Raw genomic sequence first — 20674 nt, forward strand, 5'->3', positions numbered from 1 at the left:
AACATAAAATTGATCAGAAATACAGTGTAGACATTGTTAATGTTGTAAATGACTATTGTAGATGGAAACAGCTGATTTTTAATGGAATATCTACATAGGCGTACAGAGGCCCATTATCAGCAACCATCACTCCTGTGTTCCAATGGCACGTTGTGTTCGCTAATCCAAGTTTAGCATTTTAAAAGGCTAATTGATCATTAGAAAACCCTTTTGCAATTATGTTAGCACAGATGAAAACTGTTGTTCTGATTAAAGAAGCAATAAAACTGGCCTTATTTAGACTAGTTGAGTATCTGGAGCATCAGCATTTGTGGGTTCGATTACAGGCTCAAAATGGCCAGAAACAAAGAACTTTCTTCTGAAACTCATCAGTCTATTCTTGTTCTGAAAAATGAAGGCTATTCCATGCGAGAAATTTCCAAGAAACTGAAGATCCCGCACAACGCTGTGTACTAGTCCCTTCACAGAACAGCGCAAACTGTCTCTAACCAGAATAAAAAGAGGAGTGGGAGGCCCAGGTGCACAACTGAGCAAGAGGACATGTACATTAGAGTGTCTAGTTTGAGAAACAGACACCTCACAAGTCCTCAACTGGCAGCTTCATTAAATAGTATCTGCAAAACACCAGTCTCAACGTCAACAGTGAAGAGGCGACTCTGGGATGCTGGCCTTCTAGGCGGAGTTACAAAGAAAAAAAACAGTAGATGGTAGGTAGATGTTCAGTCTCCCCTGTCCTCAGCTTTTCTCCACATAACAAAGGAAGAGGATGCCATTTATAATCCCCCACCCTAGCCTGGGGTTGACCAATTAGAATTCCTTGCAGTACAACTGGGCCAATGGCCAAATAACCAGTATCCTGCTCCAGACTCAATGTATAGAACGTAGCATTAGTACTCTAGTTTTTAGTCCTCTCATCCTCTGCATTGTGTATTTATCTTCAAAATATTCTTAAAAAGTTGAGACTGGTGTTTTGCGGGTACTATTTAATGAAGCTGCCAGTTGAGGACTTGTGAGTCGTCTGTTTCTCAAACTAGACATCCTAATGTACTTGTCCTCTTGCTCAGTTGTGCACCGGGGCCTCCCACTCTCTCTATTCTGTTTAGAGACAGTTTGCTCTGTTCTGTGAAGGGAGTAGTACACAGCGTTGTGCGAGATCTTCAATTTCTTGGCAATTTCTCACATGGAATAGCCTTCATTTCTCAGAACAAGAATAGACTGGCGAGTTTCAGAAGAAAGTTCTTTGTTTCTGGCCATTTTGAGCCTGTAATCGAACCCACAAATGCTGATGCTCCAGATTCTCAACTAGTCTAAATAAGGCCAGTTTTATTGCTTCTTTAATTAACACAACAGTTTTCAGCTGTGCTAAAATATTTGCAAAAGGGTTTTCTAATGAACAATTAGCCTTTTAAAATGATAAACTTGGATTAGCTAACACAACGTGCCATTAGAACACAGGAGTGATGGTTGCTGATAACGGGCCTCTGTATGCCTATGTAGATATTCTATTAAAATCAGCTGTTTTCAGCTACAATAGTCATATACAACATTAACAATGTCTACACTATATTTCTGATCAATGTAATGTTATTTTAATGAAAAAAAAAAAAAATCTTTCAAAACAAGGATATTTCTAAGTGACCTCAAACCTTTGAACGGTAATGTAAATAGTGGCATAAATCACTGTGCAGTTGATCACTTTGTACTGTGCTGTACTGGCTGTGTCTAGATACGGGAGGAGCCTTGCTAGTACAGTCCAGTCTAGTTGACAGATGTGATAAAGCCCTGCTATGCCAGCTGCTGTCAAGTATACATTTTTTTCTGTGATAAATCTTTATAACATTATTTGTCTACGCCTAATAGGTTGTGATAAATTACCTAGATTTTTCACCTTTATATCTTCCACCACTATGATCAGTTCAGTGCCACTATAAATGCTCTGTCCTTCTATTTCCCTGTTTAACATTTCTTTGTTCTTGTCTTCTTGGTCCTCCTGTTTCCCAGGGTGCCCCTCTGCTAGAATGCCGCTGCTGTTACTGTCACACGTGTACTACCCACCGCCCCTCCTTCCTCCCGTTGCACTCTGTTAGCCCTGGAGTCCAGGTCCTGCTCTCTCCTCCTTTCCGCTATCCTTCATCATCCATCTGCTAACCTACCTGACGTACCTCTAACTCTCTCTCTCTCTCATCATTCCATGTCCACTTTTTGGTTTGCTTCCAGGCACTTCATCTAGCTACACAATATTTGCTCTTTTGATATGACATAGCCTACACTGAATTTCTGCCACATTCTCATAGTCATTCCATTTGAGCTGATTTAAGATAAGAAGTTATTTCTCATTATTCTTGCCTGAGGATAAGTAGGCTTATACCTTAGCTTAGACTTAACCATCTATGGAAGATTCATGGCTTTGCAGTTCTGCTGCTAATGATCTAGTGCTTTAATTGCATAGCTGTGTGATCAGTATAAATAGCAACATGCTTGAGGTGGTCTATTGAGTCTTAATCCTCCTATATCACTAAGCTTTTGGATTCTGATGAGTCTTATATTGGACAGCTAGAATTGAATGATGGCCTTGTACACCCGAGTCTTTCATTGCCACAATGTTCTTAATTTGGGGTGTATCAGTGGTGTTTCATGTAATTAGACATACAGGACTACTAATTTAAATTAATTTATTCACATGGAACAGCTATAACATGTGTGTATGGCTGCTCATGTGTTAACAGAGACATTTGTTTGGGTGAGAGCATGTTATGAGCGCATGTTTGGATCCTTATGGTGTTTTCACTTAATTTAAACCCAGATTAAGAGACAGATGGGACTGTGTGTGGTCTGTTAGGTCTCCAGCAGCCTGTTTTGCTATCAGACATCTCTATGTTGTGGATTGAGCCCTGGTGACTGTGATTCTAATATCACTGGACTGTGCCTTTAATCCACTTGCACGTGGGCTGAGGACTTGAGTGTGCAATGGCCTCCACCACTCCTGCAGTCTCACGCCCGTCTCTCGTCCCCCCTCCCCCTGGCAGATTGACCCTCTGGAGATGGACGCAGACATGCAATCCCTGGGCAGCGCCACCTGGCTCTTCAACCAGAGAGACTCCAACAAGCGCCCTGTCAGCACCAAGTACGAGACCACCATATTCTGAGGCTGGATCCCCTGCACCGACCTCACCCTGTCCTAGCACCCAGTTTGCCCCCTGACCTCCACCGCCCTCTCTCTCTGTCTCATGAGCCCTGTGCCTTCTCACTGTGATGGTAGCATCCCTCTGGGCTGCCCCCTCTCCTCTGCCCTGCCCTGACCTACACAAACCTTGCACTGCTCTGACATCACACATCCCTGCAGCCCTCTCTCCTGTCCTGTTCTCACCCCTAGGCAGCCCGTTACCCTACTCCTCCTGACACTGCTGCAGCCGCTGATGGGGCCCCTTGATTTGTGGATGGACCTGGAGTGAACCTACAATGGCCCTGTTCTCTTAACCAAACTGCCTCCTCCTCCTCCTCCCCCCAACTACTAATCTGCATCCCACCCCTATTACGTTTATCATCATTGAAGAGATTGTGGCTTTTTTGTTCTCTTCCTGTCATGCTATTCTTTTTCCAAGTGACTCCCTTCAGTCGAAACAATCCTGACTTTTTTTTTCTGTTGAGCTACCTGTTGCATTTTTACCTGACAGTAACATGATTTGCATTGGCTGTACTGCCAATGTGAACAAGAAAATTGCAAACCTTCATAAGTTCCTCTTTTTATCTAATACCAAAGGAGTACTGCTCTTGGGCTATTATCCACAGAGGTTTGGTCCCATGCAGAGTGGAATAAAGAACATTATCATGTCCCAAACTCAGCCTATCCTTCCCAAACAACCTCCTCAGTCATAAACAATATTTTATCCCCTTCCCAAAGGGATTAACAATTTTTCTCATCTTTTTAATGCTGTTTATTTTTGTATTTCAATTTTTCCCCCTCAGGCAAGTTTAATATTTTTCTTTCCCTATCTGTAGCTTGTCCTGTCTTACCAGGCATCTACCACTGTGAGGCACTGTGAGGAGACATATCTAGCCTGGGATGCATGAAGGACAGAAAATCTATAAGACAAAAAACAATCAACAAACTTTTTTCTATGCATTTTTAATCATACAATGATGGATCGTCAAGGAATCGTCCCTTTCCATTTATAATGGATCAAAAACTGAACCTCAATTTCCTGTGTGATTCTGTACACAAATGGACAGGACAACTCTTCCATCACTCTGCCAAGAACAGTAGTAGCCTTACTTCAATCTGGCAATCTATCAGTTCAAATCTAAATGTAATCAATTGAGCATCCTTGCCACCATCACACATTCTCCACACTTGCTGACTGCTGCACGCATCTTTCGTGGTTTAAAATACTTACAACACTTTTGAGTTGACAACACATGAACACTTTGGCTGAGCTGCAGTGAAGGTGTTGTAATGGTACAGGTTTGTCCAGATAATAATGTATATGATGCTCTGTAGCTCCACAGTGTGCATGGTGCCATCACCAGTCCTTTTATTACCAAGAGAGACTGTTCGGCTCATCAGAGAACACTGTGTTAAAACATGGCACTATCCCCTTTAAAACATTTTTGTTTGTTTCAAAATTATACAGTATGTATTTTGTTTAACCATTATTAATAAGGAATGCTTTTAAAAATAACTGGGATTCCTGAAATGTATTTAGTGAGAGAAACCAAGGGAAATCGTAGCAACACCACAATGTATTGCCATAGTAAAATAACGCAAATACAAATTCATGACAAGTTGCCAAAACACCTCATGAAGGTACATTTGATGGCAATAATTTAATTTGCCAATTCATTGTGAAAGGTATAAGATATTCCCAATAACATTGCTTCAAAAAAATGATATGAGGCAAGGCAGGTTGTGTTGCCGGACTCCTAGCATCTTGTCAACATTATGTGGGTTGCAATCCATGCCACTGATTCAGCATGAGGTAAAGTGTATCACTAGAAAATGAACAACAGTGCCAAGGATTCAGGCTTACTCATAGTTTGAACTTTAAATTTGAGGGATCAAAATGTAATTAGATATGGTTTTATTATGCAAATCTACTTTGGGTTGAAAATATCTTTGAAACTGCATTCTTGTTTTTCCTTTCACTGTGACTAATACTGCAGGTCTACAGGAGCTATCTGTTGGTTCTATCTATTTGTGTTTTGCTCAACCTATTTTGTGTGCTGTGTTGCCTTGTGTTTGTGTCCTCCTGTGAGGATGGCCTGTTCTGTCTCTGTCCGCTGTCCTCATTCTGTGTCCCCTGCTGCAGGATATGTTATGCTTAGCCTCACTCCAAATGACACAGGATGGCTGACTGGAGAATGAGTGTTGAGACTTGACAGTCTCTGTGTGGTACTGTAGCTTTGTCTCATCGTTGTTCTGTTCTGACTGATACTGTAGCTACCACTGATGCATGTGGCAGTATTTGTGTTTTGTCCTCTGATGCACTTGGCCCATTCAGGTGTACATATGTAGCAGTGTCTGTTTAGTTTTTTCTTATAATTTGCCTTTTGTTTTACTTTATCCATTATTATCCATTATTATAACACAAATACAGCACCTCATCTCATTTACATTCTCCAGCATTGTCATTTCTCGTGCACTAAGTATGTTCCTCCCTGTTATGTGTTGAAATCATGAAGACACATTCAACCTGCTCTGGTTTGGGTGCATATAAATGCCTTACATTTTAGAGAGCAGAAGCTATTTTAAGCAGACACAATGTGGTGGCATGATTTGGCTGTGCATGTTTCTGTCTTTTTTAACACCAGTGTTTTCCTTGTGTAGCTCACTCCAGCGTTCAAGTTTCCGGACACCAAGCTGTGAGTTGAAGTGGAGCAGCCAATGTGAGTGTCTGCGTGTGTGTAGACTAGAGCCAGAGAGACTAACAGAGACACATACAGCGGGTCTATGAGTGACTGTTTGATAAGGTCTGCTGCCTTCTACAACCTCGCCTGAATACAAAGTAACATATAAAGGATAACCTTACACTAGCTGTCTGTCTCAACTGGGCATGGCAGGGCCTGTCTCTCACTCCTATCTCGAGAAAGTTCAGTCTGAAATCTCCTCCCTGGCCTCACACTGACTGTCTTTACCTCCACTCCTTACTTCAAGTAGGTACTGTAATCTACAGAATATAGACAATTAATGCTGGGCCAGTAATGACAATTTTATTGATTTTGGTCTATTTGAGATAATCATGTTGTTACTGTAAGGATCTAGGAGAGTCAACGAGAGTACATTCAAATGTAGCACTTCTGTACCAGCATAATAATGCTATGCCCATGTATTTGTGGACAGAGTATAGTTTGTCAATGATTATGTGATGTTTATTTATTCCAATTAAAAGCAAAATATACCTGAAATTAAATAGTACAATGGAAAATGTTATTCTTAAGGTATTTGATTGTGTCTTTATTCCTTGCATGAGAGTTTGATGGAGCTGGCAGACAATATATTCTATGAGAGTTAATTGCATCTCTTTGTCACAAAGACTAGCCCAGGGACTGGCAGAGGAGTGTACAAAGTCATATTCCCCAACTAGCAGACATTTAGAACAGAAAATATGATGGAAATAAACTGATGCATTTTTTAAATGCATTATTTTCATATGGCTAACTAAGGTAGGCTAAAATACATTATTCAATGGAGAAACAACTGTTTCAAATTAGGTAGAAAATGCGACTTACAAACTCTGTACCCTTGAAAAAACCTAGAAGCTTCTACACATGTAAATTCAGCAAAAAAATAAACGCCCTCTCACTGTCAACTGCGTTTAATTTCAGCAAACTTAACATGTGTAAATATTTGTCTGAACATGACAAGATTCAACAACTGAGATATAAACTGAACAAGTTCCACAGACATGTGACTAACAGAAATGGAATAATGTGTCCCTGAACAAAGGGGGGGTCAAAATCAAAAGTAACAGTCAGTATCTGGTGTGGCCACCAGCTGCATTAAGAACTGCAGTGCATCTTCTCCTCATGGACTGCACCAGATTTGCCAATTCTTGCTGTGAGATGTTACCCCACTCTTCCACCAAGACACCTGCAAGTTCTTGGACATTTCTGGGGGGGGGAACGGCCCTAGCCCTCACATCCAACAGGTCCCAGACGTGCTCAATGGGATTGAGATCCAGGGCTCTTCGCTGGCCATGTCAGAACACTGACATTGCTGTCTTGCAGGAAATCACACACAGAACAAGTTGTATGGCTGGTGGCATTGTCATGCTGGAGGGTCATGTCAGGATGAGCCTGCAAGAAGGGTACCACATGAGGGAGGAGGATGTCTTCCCTGTAACGCACAGCGTTGAGATTGCCTGCAATGACAACAAGCTCAGTCCGATGATGCTGTGACAACGCCCCAGACCATGACGGACCCTCCACCTCCAAATCGATCCCGCTCCAGAGTACAGGCCTCGGTGTAACGCTCATTCCTTCGACGATAAACGTGAATCCGACCATCACCCCTGTTGAGACAAAACCCCGACTTGTCAGTGAAGAGGACTTTTTCCAGTCCTGTCTGGCACAGCGACGGTGGGTTTGTGCCCATAGGCGACGTTGTTGCCGGTGATGTCTGGTGAGGACCTGCCTTGCAACAGGCCTACAAGCCCTCAGTCCAGCCTCTCAGCCTTTTGCGGACAGTCTGAGCACTGATGGAGGGATTGTGCGTTCCTGGTGTAACTCAGGCAGTTGTTGTTGCCATCCTGTACCTGTGTGATGTTCAGATGTACCGATCCTGTGCAGGTGTTGTTACACGTGGTCTGCCACTGCGAGGACGATCAGCTGTCTGTCCTGTCTCCCTGTAGCGCTGTCTTCGGCGTCTCAGTATGGACATTGCAATTTCTTGCCCTGGCCACATCTGCAGTCCTCATGCCTCCTTGCAGCATGCATTAGGCACGTTCACGCAGATGAGCAGGGACCCTGGGCATCTTTCTTTTGGTGTTTTTGAGTCAGTAGAAAGGCCTCTTTAGTGTCCTAAGTTTTCATAACTGTGACCTTAATTGCCTACCGTCTGTAAGCTGTTAGTGTCTTAACAACCGTTCCACAGGTGCATGTTCATTAATTGTTTATGGTTCATTGAACAAGCATGGGAAACAGTGTTTAAACCCTTTACAATGAAGATCTGGTAAGTTATTTGGATTTTTACAAAGGGTCCTGAAAAAGTTTCTTTTTTTGCTGAGTTTAATAGTGATTGACATATGGGTAAGCCTAAAAGCAAAACCCCAGACCACACATTACTTTGAGTGATAGGAAAGGATTCGCCAATCATTACACTAGACTAAAATAATCCCAAATCACTGATAAATTCTTCCCGCGCACTGAATGGTGACATTTGTCTGCCACATATCCTAACTATTAAATCGCATATATTATAATCGAAAGACTTGAAAGCAGCCACTATTAACTTATTCAATACACCAACCTATTCAATATTCAAACCCACTGTACTTCAGTTGTTGTACAAGCACTACCCTTTAAGCACCACTAGAGGACAGGCTACATTTGTGACAAAATAATCCAGATAAATATGTTACCATGTACTTACACTAATACATGCCCCATGTAATAATGATACAAGACCGCAGGAAGGAAGGAGGATCTTTCGGAGTTCTGGAGACAACTGTAATCCACCCAAAGGACTATGTGCGATCAGTGAAGCTACTGGTCTTGCTACTGTACCGACATGCCATAATATCAAACTCAAGCAAATATAGATTTTAACACAAAAATAAAAACATACAACTGACTATGTTGCAGATTTATCATTGAAAAATGTTGCGTAACAAATTCAGTACTTCGATAAATACAGGCATTTGACAAAGCATCATCTCAAACAATTAAAAACACAATTGACCATTCATCACATGACAAGCATACAATATTTTTTTTACAAAAACACTAAAAAGACACCTTCCCCAAGCCATGATATTTACATGTTTGCATATTTCAAAATACTTAACAATTTTTATATAAAACATTATGGATAACTTAAAAGCAAATACAAGCATGTAATTCCTTACAGGTAGCTTTAGACTCATACAGATCTTGACAACTCACCAAACCAAATGTTTGAATTTCAGACCCAATCAAGTAATGTTGGTTTTATTAAATTAGACTATGGAGAAGAGAACCAATCATTTTAAGTGCTAATGGAATAAAAGAGGTATGATGGTGAACATCCACAGTGAGTTCATTGAGTTCTGTATCTTTTCAGCCTTGTGGTCAACCCATAGATAGCATGGGTCAACCCTACAGTCATAGAAGACCTCACAGGATGTGTAATCTGACCCAGGAATAAATAAAAGGCATGGCGTCTTGGTAAATCACATTTGGAAAGAAGATTGTCTCTAAGCCCGTAAAATGTACAGGGAAAGTATCAATGTCACAAAGTAACAGCGTAAACTGCTCTGAGCACAGTGAAATGCCATGCAGTGTATAGTTGCTGATCATTATGAAATGGAGCTAAGCATCTGTTGTATAAGACTCAAACTGGTGACTGGCTTTCATTTGTTCCCTGACAAACATACTGTACACGTATGGCTGTCAACATCCGATCAGCACCAAAATAAAACATACCACGTATGGCTGTCAATGATAATTAAAAAATCACAATTATACTTCAGAAGAAATTCAGATATACCCACATTTTCACATCTTTTCCTACAAGCTCAAATATATCCTTGCAGTGCTTTTAGCACTATTTGTGCCATTACTCTAACGCAGTCAGCCCATTAAAGTATTTCCCTGGAAATGTCTCTTTGACAACCAAGGGAATGACCAGTTGTCCACCTGTCTGCAGGCCATGGATAACTGTACCATGAAGGAGCCAATCCAAAGGTGGGATGAAAGATGGTAGTGCAGAGGTAAGGTAGTCATCAGTGCGATGGCGACATGTTTAATCTTGTCCCAGAGTATGACTCCTTCCCACCAAACACAGACTAACACGCACACAGACATACACACAAATGCACACACATCAGCACCATATCAACCCGTCATGGCTAAGAGTCTTTGAGCATGTTGATGCTTGCGTAGATCTTAAGTGCAGGTCCCAGTTTAATGTTCATGGCACTCATAAGGTGGTCCTCTTTCAGTAGGAGCATGGCCTGGCCGTCTATCTCCTGAGAGCGGAACTCATCTGCTATCTCCTGGCAGCCTAGGAACAAGCCACAGCGAACCCATTAAATAAATGATCTAACGTCAAAGACAAGCATGAACACTGTCTACATAAGACAATCCACTGAGGAATTAATAAACGTTACTGATCCCCAGAGGGGAAATAAGCTTACTATCATCACGCCTACAGAAGAATATAGTTATAGCCTAAGCTAAATACTGTATTTATGAGACTTACCTGGAAGGGAGCGAATGAACTCGTATACTTCCTCCACATTCCACTTGGTGGGGTCGTTGGGCAGGAAGTGCTGAGTGAGGAGAGGCAGCTCTCGGCTCCGGGGGGACTCCTGGTCCGAGCCTCTCCCTGCCAGGAGTGACACCGCCTGGGGTGCCGGGGGCCCTGAGCTGGCTGCTGACAGGGGCGACGGAGGCTCCTCATAGCTGGACATGTCAGAGCAGGGGCTGGACTCTTCCTGGCTGGGTTGGGAGGGAAGCGGGGAGGACACTGAACCCCCCTGGGTCTGCTGAGGCATAGGGGACAGCTTCTGAAACAAAACCCATGAGTCAGCTCTGGTGTCACTGACGGGAGCATGTTTGTTCACAGGGGAGCTGTGATGTCAGTGGAGAAGTAGGAGAGGATCTTACCTGCTTCTTAGAATTGATACTCTGGTGGCCGCTGTTGTGTGACCTTCTGTGCCAGCGGTTGGATGTTTTGCTCCTTTCTGGATGGAAAAGGCCAATCCGCTTCCTGCAACCAACATTATACCTGTTCCACAACAAGGATAATAGTTATGTCCACTCCCATCCCACATCTCAAAGGAACACTACTGAGGAGCTCTGACCCTGAGGGATTTAACCCACTGAAAGCATCTAAACATTCTACATCTATCTGCATTGCTTGCAGTTTGGGGTTTTAGGCTGGGTTTCTGTATAAGCACTGTGACATCTGCTCTTTGTAAAAAGGGCTTTATGAATACATTTGATTGATTAGAAAATGGTACCCCAAATGTGAATTACCTTTTTGCACACACCATGGAACAAAACCGTTTTGACCCCTTGAATTTGTAGGCAAAGTCCACCCAGCCACAGAATTCACAGCTCAGTTTGGGAGAATCTGAATCCTCTTGGTCTTTTAATTCTGTGGACAAATCAAAATAATTCCATGAAAGATCAACATCTCTTACATTGTTATGAAGCTGTAGCACTTAGAAAGTCCATAATTGTGTTGCTTGCCAAATAAGATGGCTTCAATCACTCCATACATGACCTCCCTTACCTTGAGGGGTCAGCTCCTCTGTCTCAGAGTCTGTGGTGTTGGTGGGGTTACTAACAGGAGTCTTGTCGGGGTCAGAGGAGAGCTGCTCATGCAGCTTCTTTGGGCTGTCCATCATCACAGGCAACCGCTCAATCTGGGGAAGACAACATGTGATGGCTTAATGGCACTCTTTCCAAGCTATGACAGCAATACAATGGCAAACTAACAATGCTGTGTCCATAAGCTATAATAAAGCCTGTGTAGCAAACATCCACTAGGAAACAGGGAGTTGTTAATTGATAAGTCAAATAGGCACAGTCACTCAAGTGTGTATCAACATTTTTCACCCCACCTCTCTCAAAAATAACACTTAATTGTGGTCTTAACATCTGTGTGCCTTCTTTCACAGACATCTCTGTATGGATCAACATTTTGGACTACAGAAGGCTATTTGAATTTATGACCAAGGTAAACAATAGTAAGACATTGCACTTTGTCATTGCTTAGCACAGAGTGTTGTTGCATGATTGTTTGTGTTTGTTGCTATTAGGAATATGCCCCTGTGGGAAATCACTCTTGAGATAGTGGCATGTTGTTTACTCCTAGCTGCTAAGGAGTACCATGGGAGAGAGCACTTACAGGGAAGGGTTCAGCTCCCTCCTGGATGACAAAGCCCTCAATGACGTGGGTGAGGACCTGGGGCTTGACGATAGCCTGGGGTGGCTTGTTCTCCCCATTCTGTGGGATGCTCCCTGTCAAAGTGGGCGCCTCGTTCTCATTTCCCGAGGTCATGGCTGGAGGTGGAGTCCCAGGTGCAGCATTCACCCTGTTGGTAGTAGTGACTCCTGCCAATTACAAATTAAAAGGAGCAGATAACGCATTGCATCATTCAATGATGTGGCCCACATTTGTACTCAATGTTTTACAATATATTCATGTCACTTTAATTGAGCTAAAATATTATTTCATGGTGTGTACTACTGTTGTCTTCTCTAGTCATTCAAGTACTAATGTAAATCATTATATTGATCATCTACCTGTCAAATCATGTGTAAGGGGCCCACTTCCATTACCAAGCGTTTGTAATGTAACTCACTAGATACATTTACATCAGTAACTAATGCGTATCAGGATATCAAAATACGAAGACGGCGCAGTCGTTTTTGACGGGTCGCCGCAAAAATACTTATGGCTACCGTAATGAAGTAGTATATGCATGAAAACAACAAACGCTTCCGTGGCTGTTTGCAACAATGTTAAAACCCTTAAAAGTACTGATAAAGTTCAACAACTGTTCCATTTCAAAAGGGAAATAAGAATTGGCTCACCTAAATTCTTCCTGCCGCTTCACTTGTGCTTTTATCCGATTCAATACACAAGCACGCGCTATGGCCTGCCTCCCTCTTTCAAAGCGATAACTGTACTACAAAGCACGCAATACAGAACAGAGACACTCGCTCGATCGAGCCCTGCACCAATGGTGAGAGGCGGGCAGAGCAGAATAATTAAATACTTCAATAAGGTACCGCCCTCTCTTTTTCCTCCATAGACATGTACTCTGCGCTTATACTCTTACAATTAGAAACATGAAAATAAAAACACTTCACTTATGTTGACAGACACATTTCTGGTTTTTCTCATGTGAATAAATCTCAGCCCTGCAAATTCACAGGGCTCAAGTCTATCTGAGCAACTACTGACACATAGGAACCGCTCTTTAGTCTTTATACAAATGCAGGTCCTGTGACCCAATGTAGCATAGCATTCCACAATTGCAAACCAAAATAAACCTTCATTCGCTTTATAAGGAAACATACTACAGGATACTGCACAAAATATGGTTTAAGTAAGCATAATAAATACCAGGAGCAGTTGGCTATATTCTGCAACTTTGGGTTATGTTCAACCACACAGTAGGCTCTGAATGTGTTGCAATCTGGTCCAAGCAGAGAGCCAGAGGTCCTGCAGGCCTACCTCTATTTTTAGACATCAAAGATGACTGTCTGTTTAATTTGAACCTCAGTGGCAAGCGGAGCACCTCGACTATGCATTCACACCCAAGCACTAGTCATAAAAAAGAGCCTTGTGGCTTTACATATTTCACTTTTACAAGAACAGTAGCAATAAAAATGAAACCTCTTAATATGATCTGCATGTTCAGCATTTTGAATGAGCGAGAGTGTAAGACTACTACCATCATAAAACACATTTTCCATTTGACTAAAAGTTTAAAGCACAATATTTCTGTCCATGACAAATTTTACATTTAACTCTCCCTGACAGGAACACTGTGTCCACTGCTCCTCAATGGTTCCATTGGGGATAACCAGACAAGATTCCTCACCCTGACCAAAGCCACGAGCACAGCTGACAAACATTAAGAACAGATCTGCCTCCCCACCTGGTGCATAATTTATCAACTGTGTGTAAATGTCTTACTAAATTAGGGCATATGTGACCCGTTTCAGGAAACTAGGCGTATATCGCGGGTCACTACGTCACAGGAGAGCCGTTTGAACGTAAACATTTTTTTTCATCAAAATATGTTTTTGAGGCAGAAATGCCTTCTCGAACATGTGAACTTTCATGTGTCTTAATAACAAACGTGTATGCCACCTGTATATACGAATAAAATTGTTAAATTACAAACCTAGTTGGTTTAGCCACAGAAAAAGGCAGCAACCTTCCCGCTAGTCATGATTGGCTGAGAATGAGTGGGCTGGACATGCCGAGAGACGAGTTTGGATTGGTCTGCCATATAGCACGCGTCTGTCCATTTGAGCTAGTCAGTATGTCTAGGTAATCCTGTATAACACGGCTTTATTTATTTTTTACCACGTAGTAAAACTGCATAAGTGTTGCTCTCCACTTTATGGAGGACTGAGTTTTGAAATAAGTGGAATTCGAGTATGATAGCTAAGGAGATGGAGAAAACACCTGTCTCCTGATTACATCTTCAAACTAAGGGTAACCATGGCATCCGACAGGAGACAAGTCCATCCATGATATATAAGGGTAAGATAGTCTAGCTAGCTACATTTTCAGATATTACACATTTCTAATTTTGACAGAAAGTGGTTTCATTTCAAGTTAGTGTACTATTAGCTAGCTAGCTAACGTTAGCTGGCTGGCTCGCTAACTAACATTACGTGTATGATCTTATTATTCATATCTCAGAGCCATTTAATTGACCAGCTAAAGCTAGCTAACATTGAACCTGGTTGGTTAGCTACCTGCAGATTCATGCAGGGTAGTAACGTCATGAGTTGGGATTATGGTTCATTGTTTAGCTAGCTTGCCACTATGCAAGTAACCATTTCGGTGTGTTCGATTTCAGAGCAATCGTGTGCCACAGCACAGAATAACTGATGAATTTACAAAACTCTCAACACCCATTGAATAAGACCGGTGTCAGTAAAGGTTGGCAAAAAAAGCGTAATTCAATTGTTGCAAGAAGCACAGTCACCGACGCTCTGGATAACATGAAAACAACTTAACCAGCTCTACTAGGTTGAATAAAATGGTCTGAGTATTGGTGGGGGCTAAAACTTAAAAGGGTGTGAACGATGCTGAATGGGTGTAGACAAAAGAAGAGCTCTCCAGTAGGTACCAAAACATTCAATGGCCATTTTCTCAAAAGTGAAGTTATAGGTTTATCAACTTCCAAAGCAGAATTAATTTCCCAGTGTTACTCAAATGCAGTGTATGATATACCATTTTGTAGGTTTTATCAAATGTAAAAAACACAATTAAAAACTTTGCTACATAAGACCGAATCAAGGCGGTCGGTTACATGTGTAGATTCTAGGATTTTCTGGTGCAAAACATAATATTTTGATATGTAACTCTTTTTTTTGTTATTGCACGATTATACATATAATCCAAGATGGCGTAGCAGTGCAGTGCAGACGTGGTTTGTTGTCCTCTCATTTACTTTTTGCATTTGGTCTTTTTTGTATATATTCCAATTTATTTTTCAATCTCTTTTTCCATTTTTAAATTAAATATACCTTCTAGTAATCCGCCTCACTCAATGTGACAAGGATCCGCTATTTCTTTAGATCCTATAGCCAAAGCTAATTAGCTGGCTGATGAAAGTTAAGTTACTAGCTATTTAGTCATTGTTAGCCACTGCTAGCGGCCTTTAACCTCTGCTCAGGCACCAGACGTTTTTTTTAGCTTGGATAATACCTGCCAGCCTCGGACTGTTTTTCTCCACTACAACGCCAGATTCCTGCCGTAAACCCTGGACCATTGATCATCACAGCTAGCTAGCTGCAACTGAGTGACCCAGCCCCGAAGCTAACCCTGAGCCAGGCGCATCTCCCGGCTAGCAAACGAAATTACGACAACTACAATACCTCTTTCGCCATCTGGCCCGGTCCCTTCGTCGACACAGCACCCCTCCGTACCACCACGACTGGTCCGCAGACTTAATTCCATCAGCTGTCCGGCCTGTGCCGGACGACGGAGCAAATGCTTCTTCTTACCCCGGACTGCTAACTTTAAACGCTGTGTCTCCCACGTGCTAGCGTAGTAACGACTACCTAGCGGCTTCCCTGTTTCATCTATTGCTATACACTGGACCCTATGATCACTTGGCTACTTAGCTGATGCCTGCTGGACTGTTCATTTATCACGGTACTCCACTTTGCTTACCTTTGTTTATCTGTCGGCCCTAGCACCGAACTCAGGCCCTGTGTGTAGTTAACTTCTTAGCGCTAGGGGTCAGATTATTATTATTTATTTTTTTAAATAACGTGCCCAACGTAAAACGGACATTTTCTCTGGCCCAGATCGTAGAATATGCATATAATTTACAGATTAGGATAGAAAACACTCCAAAGTTTCCAAAACTGTCAAAATATTGTCTGTGAGTATAACAATACTTATTCTGCAAGCAAAAACCTGAGAAAATGTAACCCGGAAGTGATATTTAAAAAAATAAATCTGTGTTCCCTGGCCCGTCTAACCTCCATTTAAAGGGGTATCAACCAGATTCCTTTCCCAATGGCTTCCTCAGGCTGTGACCAGGCTTTAGACATAGTTTCAGGCTTTTATTTTGAAAAATTAGCGAGTTTTTTCAAAAGTAGTCAGGTGTCCTATTTCCTGCGCGCGAGAGAGGGGCACCCCATTTTCCTTTTGTCTCTTAATGAATAGGTTATGGTCCGGGTGAAATATTATCGATTATGTTTGTTAAAAACAACCTGAGGATTGATTATAAAAAACATTTGACATGTTTCTACGACCATTACGGATACTTTTTGGAATTTGTCAAACGGAACACGGCTTTGATTTTCTGAACATAATACGCAACCAAAATGGCGTTTTTTTGTGATAAAAGTAATATTTATCGAACAAAAATAACATTTGTTGTGTAACTGGGAGTCTCGTGAGTGGAAACATCCGAAGATTATCAAAGGTAAGCGATTAATTTCATCGCATTCTGACTTTCGTGACCAAGCTAATATAAGGCTAGCTGTTGTAACATTGAAAGCTACACTCACAAAAGCTTGGATATCTTTCGCTGTAAAGTATATTTTCAAAATCTGACACGATAGGTGGATTAACAACAAGCTAAGCTGTGTTTTGGTATATTTCACTTGTGATTGCATGACTATAAATATTTTTAGTAATATTTTTTAATCTGATACGTTTGGAAATTTTCATCTTCATTTCAGGACCGGAACGAGGCTGTAGTTCTCAGCATAACAGGCAACCCAAATGGCGTTTTTATCGAACAAAAATAACATTTGTGTAACTGGGAGTCTCGTGAGTGCAAACATCCGAAGATTATCTAAGGTAAGCGATTAATTTTACTGCTTTTCTGACCATGCTAATTTGGGGCTAGCTGTTGTAGCATTGAAAGCTACACTCACAAAAGCTTGGATTTCTTTGCTGTAAAATATATTTTCAAAATCTGACACGATAGGTGGATTAACAACAAGCTAAAAACTGTGTTTTGGTATATTTCACTTGTGATTGCATGATTATAAATATTTTTTGTAATATTTTTTGCATTTGGCGCCCTGCAATTCTAGTGGTTGTTTAGGAAAGGGATCCCGTAAAAGGGATCCGTAGCGCAGAGAAGTTAACCGACCCTCTCTGCCCATTCATCGCCATTTTACCTGTTGTTGTCTTAGCTGTTGTTGTCTCACCCGTTGTTGACTTAGCTAGCTCTCCCAATCAACACCTGTGATTGCTTTATGCCTCGCTTTATGTCTCTCTCAAATGTCAATATGCCTTGTATACTGTTGTTTAGGATAATTATCATTGTTTTAGTTTACTGCGGAGCCCCTAGTCCCACTGTACATGCCTTAGATACCTCCTTTGTCCCACCTCCCAAACATGCAGTGACCTCACCCAGTATAACCAGCGTGTCCAGAGATGCAACCTCTCTTATCACTCAGTGCCTGTACCCGCACCCCACCATACCCGTCTGCACTTTATGCCCTGAATCTATTCTACCACGCCCAGAAATCTGCTCCTTTTATTCGCTGTCCCCAACGCACGAGATGACCAGTTTTGCTAGCCTTTAGCCGTACCCTCATCATACTCCTCCTCGGGTGATGTGGAGGCTAACCCAGGCCCTGCGTGTCCCCAGGCACTCTCATTTGTTGACTTCTGTAATCAAAAAAGCCTTGGTTTCATGCATGTTAACATCAGAAGCCTCCTCCCTAAGTTTGTTTTACTCACTGCTTTAGCACACCACCAACCCTGATGTCCTTGCCGTTTCTGAATCCTGGCTTAGGAAGGCCACCAAAAATTCGGAGATTTCCATACCAAACTACATTTTCCGTCAAGATAGAACTGCCAAAGGGGGAGGAGTTGCAATCTACTGCAGAGATAGCTTGCAAAGTTCTGTCAAACCTTCCAGGTCTATGCCCAAACAGTTCAAGCTTCTAATTTAAAAAAAATGAATCTCTCCAGAAACAAGTCTCTCACCGTCTCTCACTGTTATAGACCCCCCCTCAGCTCCCAGCTGTGCCCTGGACACCATATGTGAATTGATTACACCCCATCTATCTTCAGAGTTCGTTCTGTTAGGTGACAAACTGGGATATGCTTAACACCCCAGCCTTCCTACAATCTGAGCTAGATACCCTCAATCTCACACAAATTATCAAGGAAACCACCAGGTACAACCCTAAATCCGTAAACATGGGCACCCTCATAGATATTATCCTGACCAACTTGCCCTCCAAATACACCTCTGCTGTTTTCAATCAGGATCTCAGCGATCACTGCCTCATTGCCTGCATCCGCTATGTGTCCACGGTCAAACAACCACCCCGCATCACTGTCAAACGCTCCCTAAAACACTTCTGCGAGCAGGCCTATCTAATCGACCTGGCCCAGGTATCCTGGAAGGATATTGACCTCATCCCGTCAGTCGAGGATGCCTGGTCGTTCTTTAACTTCTCTAGGATAGGGGGCAGCATTTTCACTTTTGGATAAATAGCGTGCCCAATTTCAACTTCCTTCTACTCATCCCCAGAATATAAGATATAAATAGTATTAGTAGATTTGGATAGAAAACACTCTGAAGTTTCTAAAACTGTTTGAATCATGTCTGTGAGTATAACAGAACTTATGTACCAGGCAAAACCCCGAGGACTAACCAATCAGATTTTTTTTTTTTTTTTTAGGTCACTGTCTGTTCAATGAGTTTTCATTGGGATACTAGATTTCTAAGGGACTTGTTTGCAGTTCCTACCGCTTCCACTGGATGTCACCAGTCTTTGGAAATTGGTTGAGGTTATTCCTTTGTGCAATGAAGAAGTACAGCCATCTTGAATCAGTGTAACGTTATGTGTACTGTTTGAGAGTTGCGCAAGACTAGAAAAGTAGCGTTAGTTTGTTGTCCTCCTGTATTGAAAACAGATAGACCCGTCTTCGATTTGACTGATTATTAACGTTTAAAAATACCTAAAGTTGTATTACAAAAGTAGTTTGAAATGTTTACACGTAACTTTTGAGATATTTTGTAGTGACGTTGCGCAAATTGGAAGCTGTTTTTTCCTGGATCAAACGCGCCAAATAAATGGACATTTTGGATATATATGGATGGAATTAATTGAACAAAAGGACCATTTGTGATGTTTATGGGACATATGAGTGCCAACAAAAGAAGCTCGTCAAAGGGAAGGCATGATTTATATTTTATTTCTGTGTTTTGTGTTGCGCCTGCAGGGTTGAAATATGCTACACTCTTTGTTTACTGTTGTGCTATCATCAGATAATAGCATCTTATGCTTTCGCCGAAAAGCCTTTTTGAAATCTGACATGTTGACTGGATTCACAACGAGTGTAACTTTAATTTGGTATCTTACATGTGTGATTTAATGAAAGTTAGATTTTTATATCATTTTATTTGAATTTGGCGCTCTGCATTTTCCCTGGCTTTTGGCCAAGTGGGACGCAAGCGTCCCCCCTATCCCAGAGAGGTTAAAAGTAATTTCCTCACCATCTTAAATAAGCATGCCCCTTTCAAAAAATGTAGAACTAAGAACAGATATAGCCCTTGGTTCACTCCAGACCTGACTGCCCTTGACCAGCACCAAAACATCCTGTGGCGGACTGCAATAGCATCGAATAGTCCCCACGTTATGCAACTGTTCAGGGAAGTCAGGAACCAATACACAGTCAGTCAGGAAAGCAAAGGCTAGCTTTTTCAAACAGAAATTTGCATCCTGTAGCTCCAACTCCAAAAAAGTTTTGGGACACTGTAAAGTCCATGGAGAACAAGAGCACCTCCTCCCAGCTGCCCACTGCACTGAGGCTAGGCGACACGGTCACCACCGATATATCCATGATAATCAAAAATTTCAATAAGCATTTCTCTATGGCTGGCCATGCTTTCCTCCTGGCTACCCATACCCCGGCCAACAGCTCCGCACCCCTCGCAGCTACTTGCCCGAGCCTCCCCAGCTTCTCCTTCACCCAAATCTAGATCGCAGATGTTCTGAAAGAGCAAAACCTGGACCCGTACAAATCAGCTGGGCTAGACAATCTGGACCCTCTCTTTCTAAAATTATCCGCCGCCATTGTTGCAACCCCTATTACCAGTCTGTTCAACCTCTTTCTTTTTGTCCGAGATCCCTAAAGATTGGAAAGCTGCCGCGGTCATCCCCCTCTTTAAAGGGGGAGACACTCTAGACCCAAACTGCTACAGACCTATATCCATCCTGCCCTGCCTTTCTAAAGTCTTTGAAAGCCAAGTTAATAAACAGATCACCGACCATTTTGAATCCCACTGTA

At 42.0% G+C, this 20674-nt stretch overlaps 2 protein-coding genes across 3 annotated transcripts in view; one reads left to right on the forward strand and one right to left on the reverse strand.

The window, feature by feature from the left end:
- The window catches only part of LOC120065113 (ankyrin repeat and SAM domain-containing protein 1A-like), a 45166-nt gene extending 38737 nt beyond the window's left edge, over nt 1-6429 (forward strand). Inside the window, exons 14-15 of the mRNA XM_039015843.1 lie at nt 3027-3124; nt 5825-6429. Of these exons, the coding sequence (XP_038871771.1) occupies nt 3027-3124; nt 5825-5951 (225 nt within the window). The 3' untranslated portion in view covers nt 5952-6429. The remainder of the gene's footprint in view (nt 1-3026; nt 3125-5824) is intronic.
- A 2360-nt stretch (nt 6430-8789) lies between these two features.
- Nucleotides 8790-20674, reverse strand: part of LOC120065114 (polyhomeotic-like protein 2) — a 57430-nt gene continuing 45545 nt past the window's right edge. For both annotated transcript variants that reach the window (XM_039015845.1, XM_039015844.1), the window contains exons 10-15: nt 12053-12258; nt 11435-11567; nt 11176-11296; nt 10804-10924; nt 10397-10703; nt 8790-10198 (exon numbers count right to left, since the gene is read on the reverse strand). In XM_039015845.1, coding sequence (XP_038871773.1) covers nt 10044-10198; nt 10397-10703; nt 10804-10924; nt 11176-11296; nt 11435-11567; nt 12053-12258 — 1043 coding nt within the window. In that variant the 3' untranslated portion in view covers nt 8790-10043. The remainder of the gene's footprint in view (nt 10199-10396; nt 10704-10803; nt 10925-11175; nt 11297-11434; nt 11568-12052; nt 12259-20674) is intronic.

Source organism: Salvelinus namaycush, chromosome 20 (genome assembly GCF_016432855.1).
Source record: "Salvelinus namaycush isolate Seneca chromosome 20, SaNama_1.0, whole genome shotgun sequence".
In the NCBI taxonomy this organism is placed as follows: domain Eukaryota; kingdom Metazoa; phylum Chordata; class Actinopteri; order Salmoniformes; family Salmonidae; genus Salvelinus; species Salvelinus namaycush.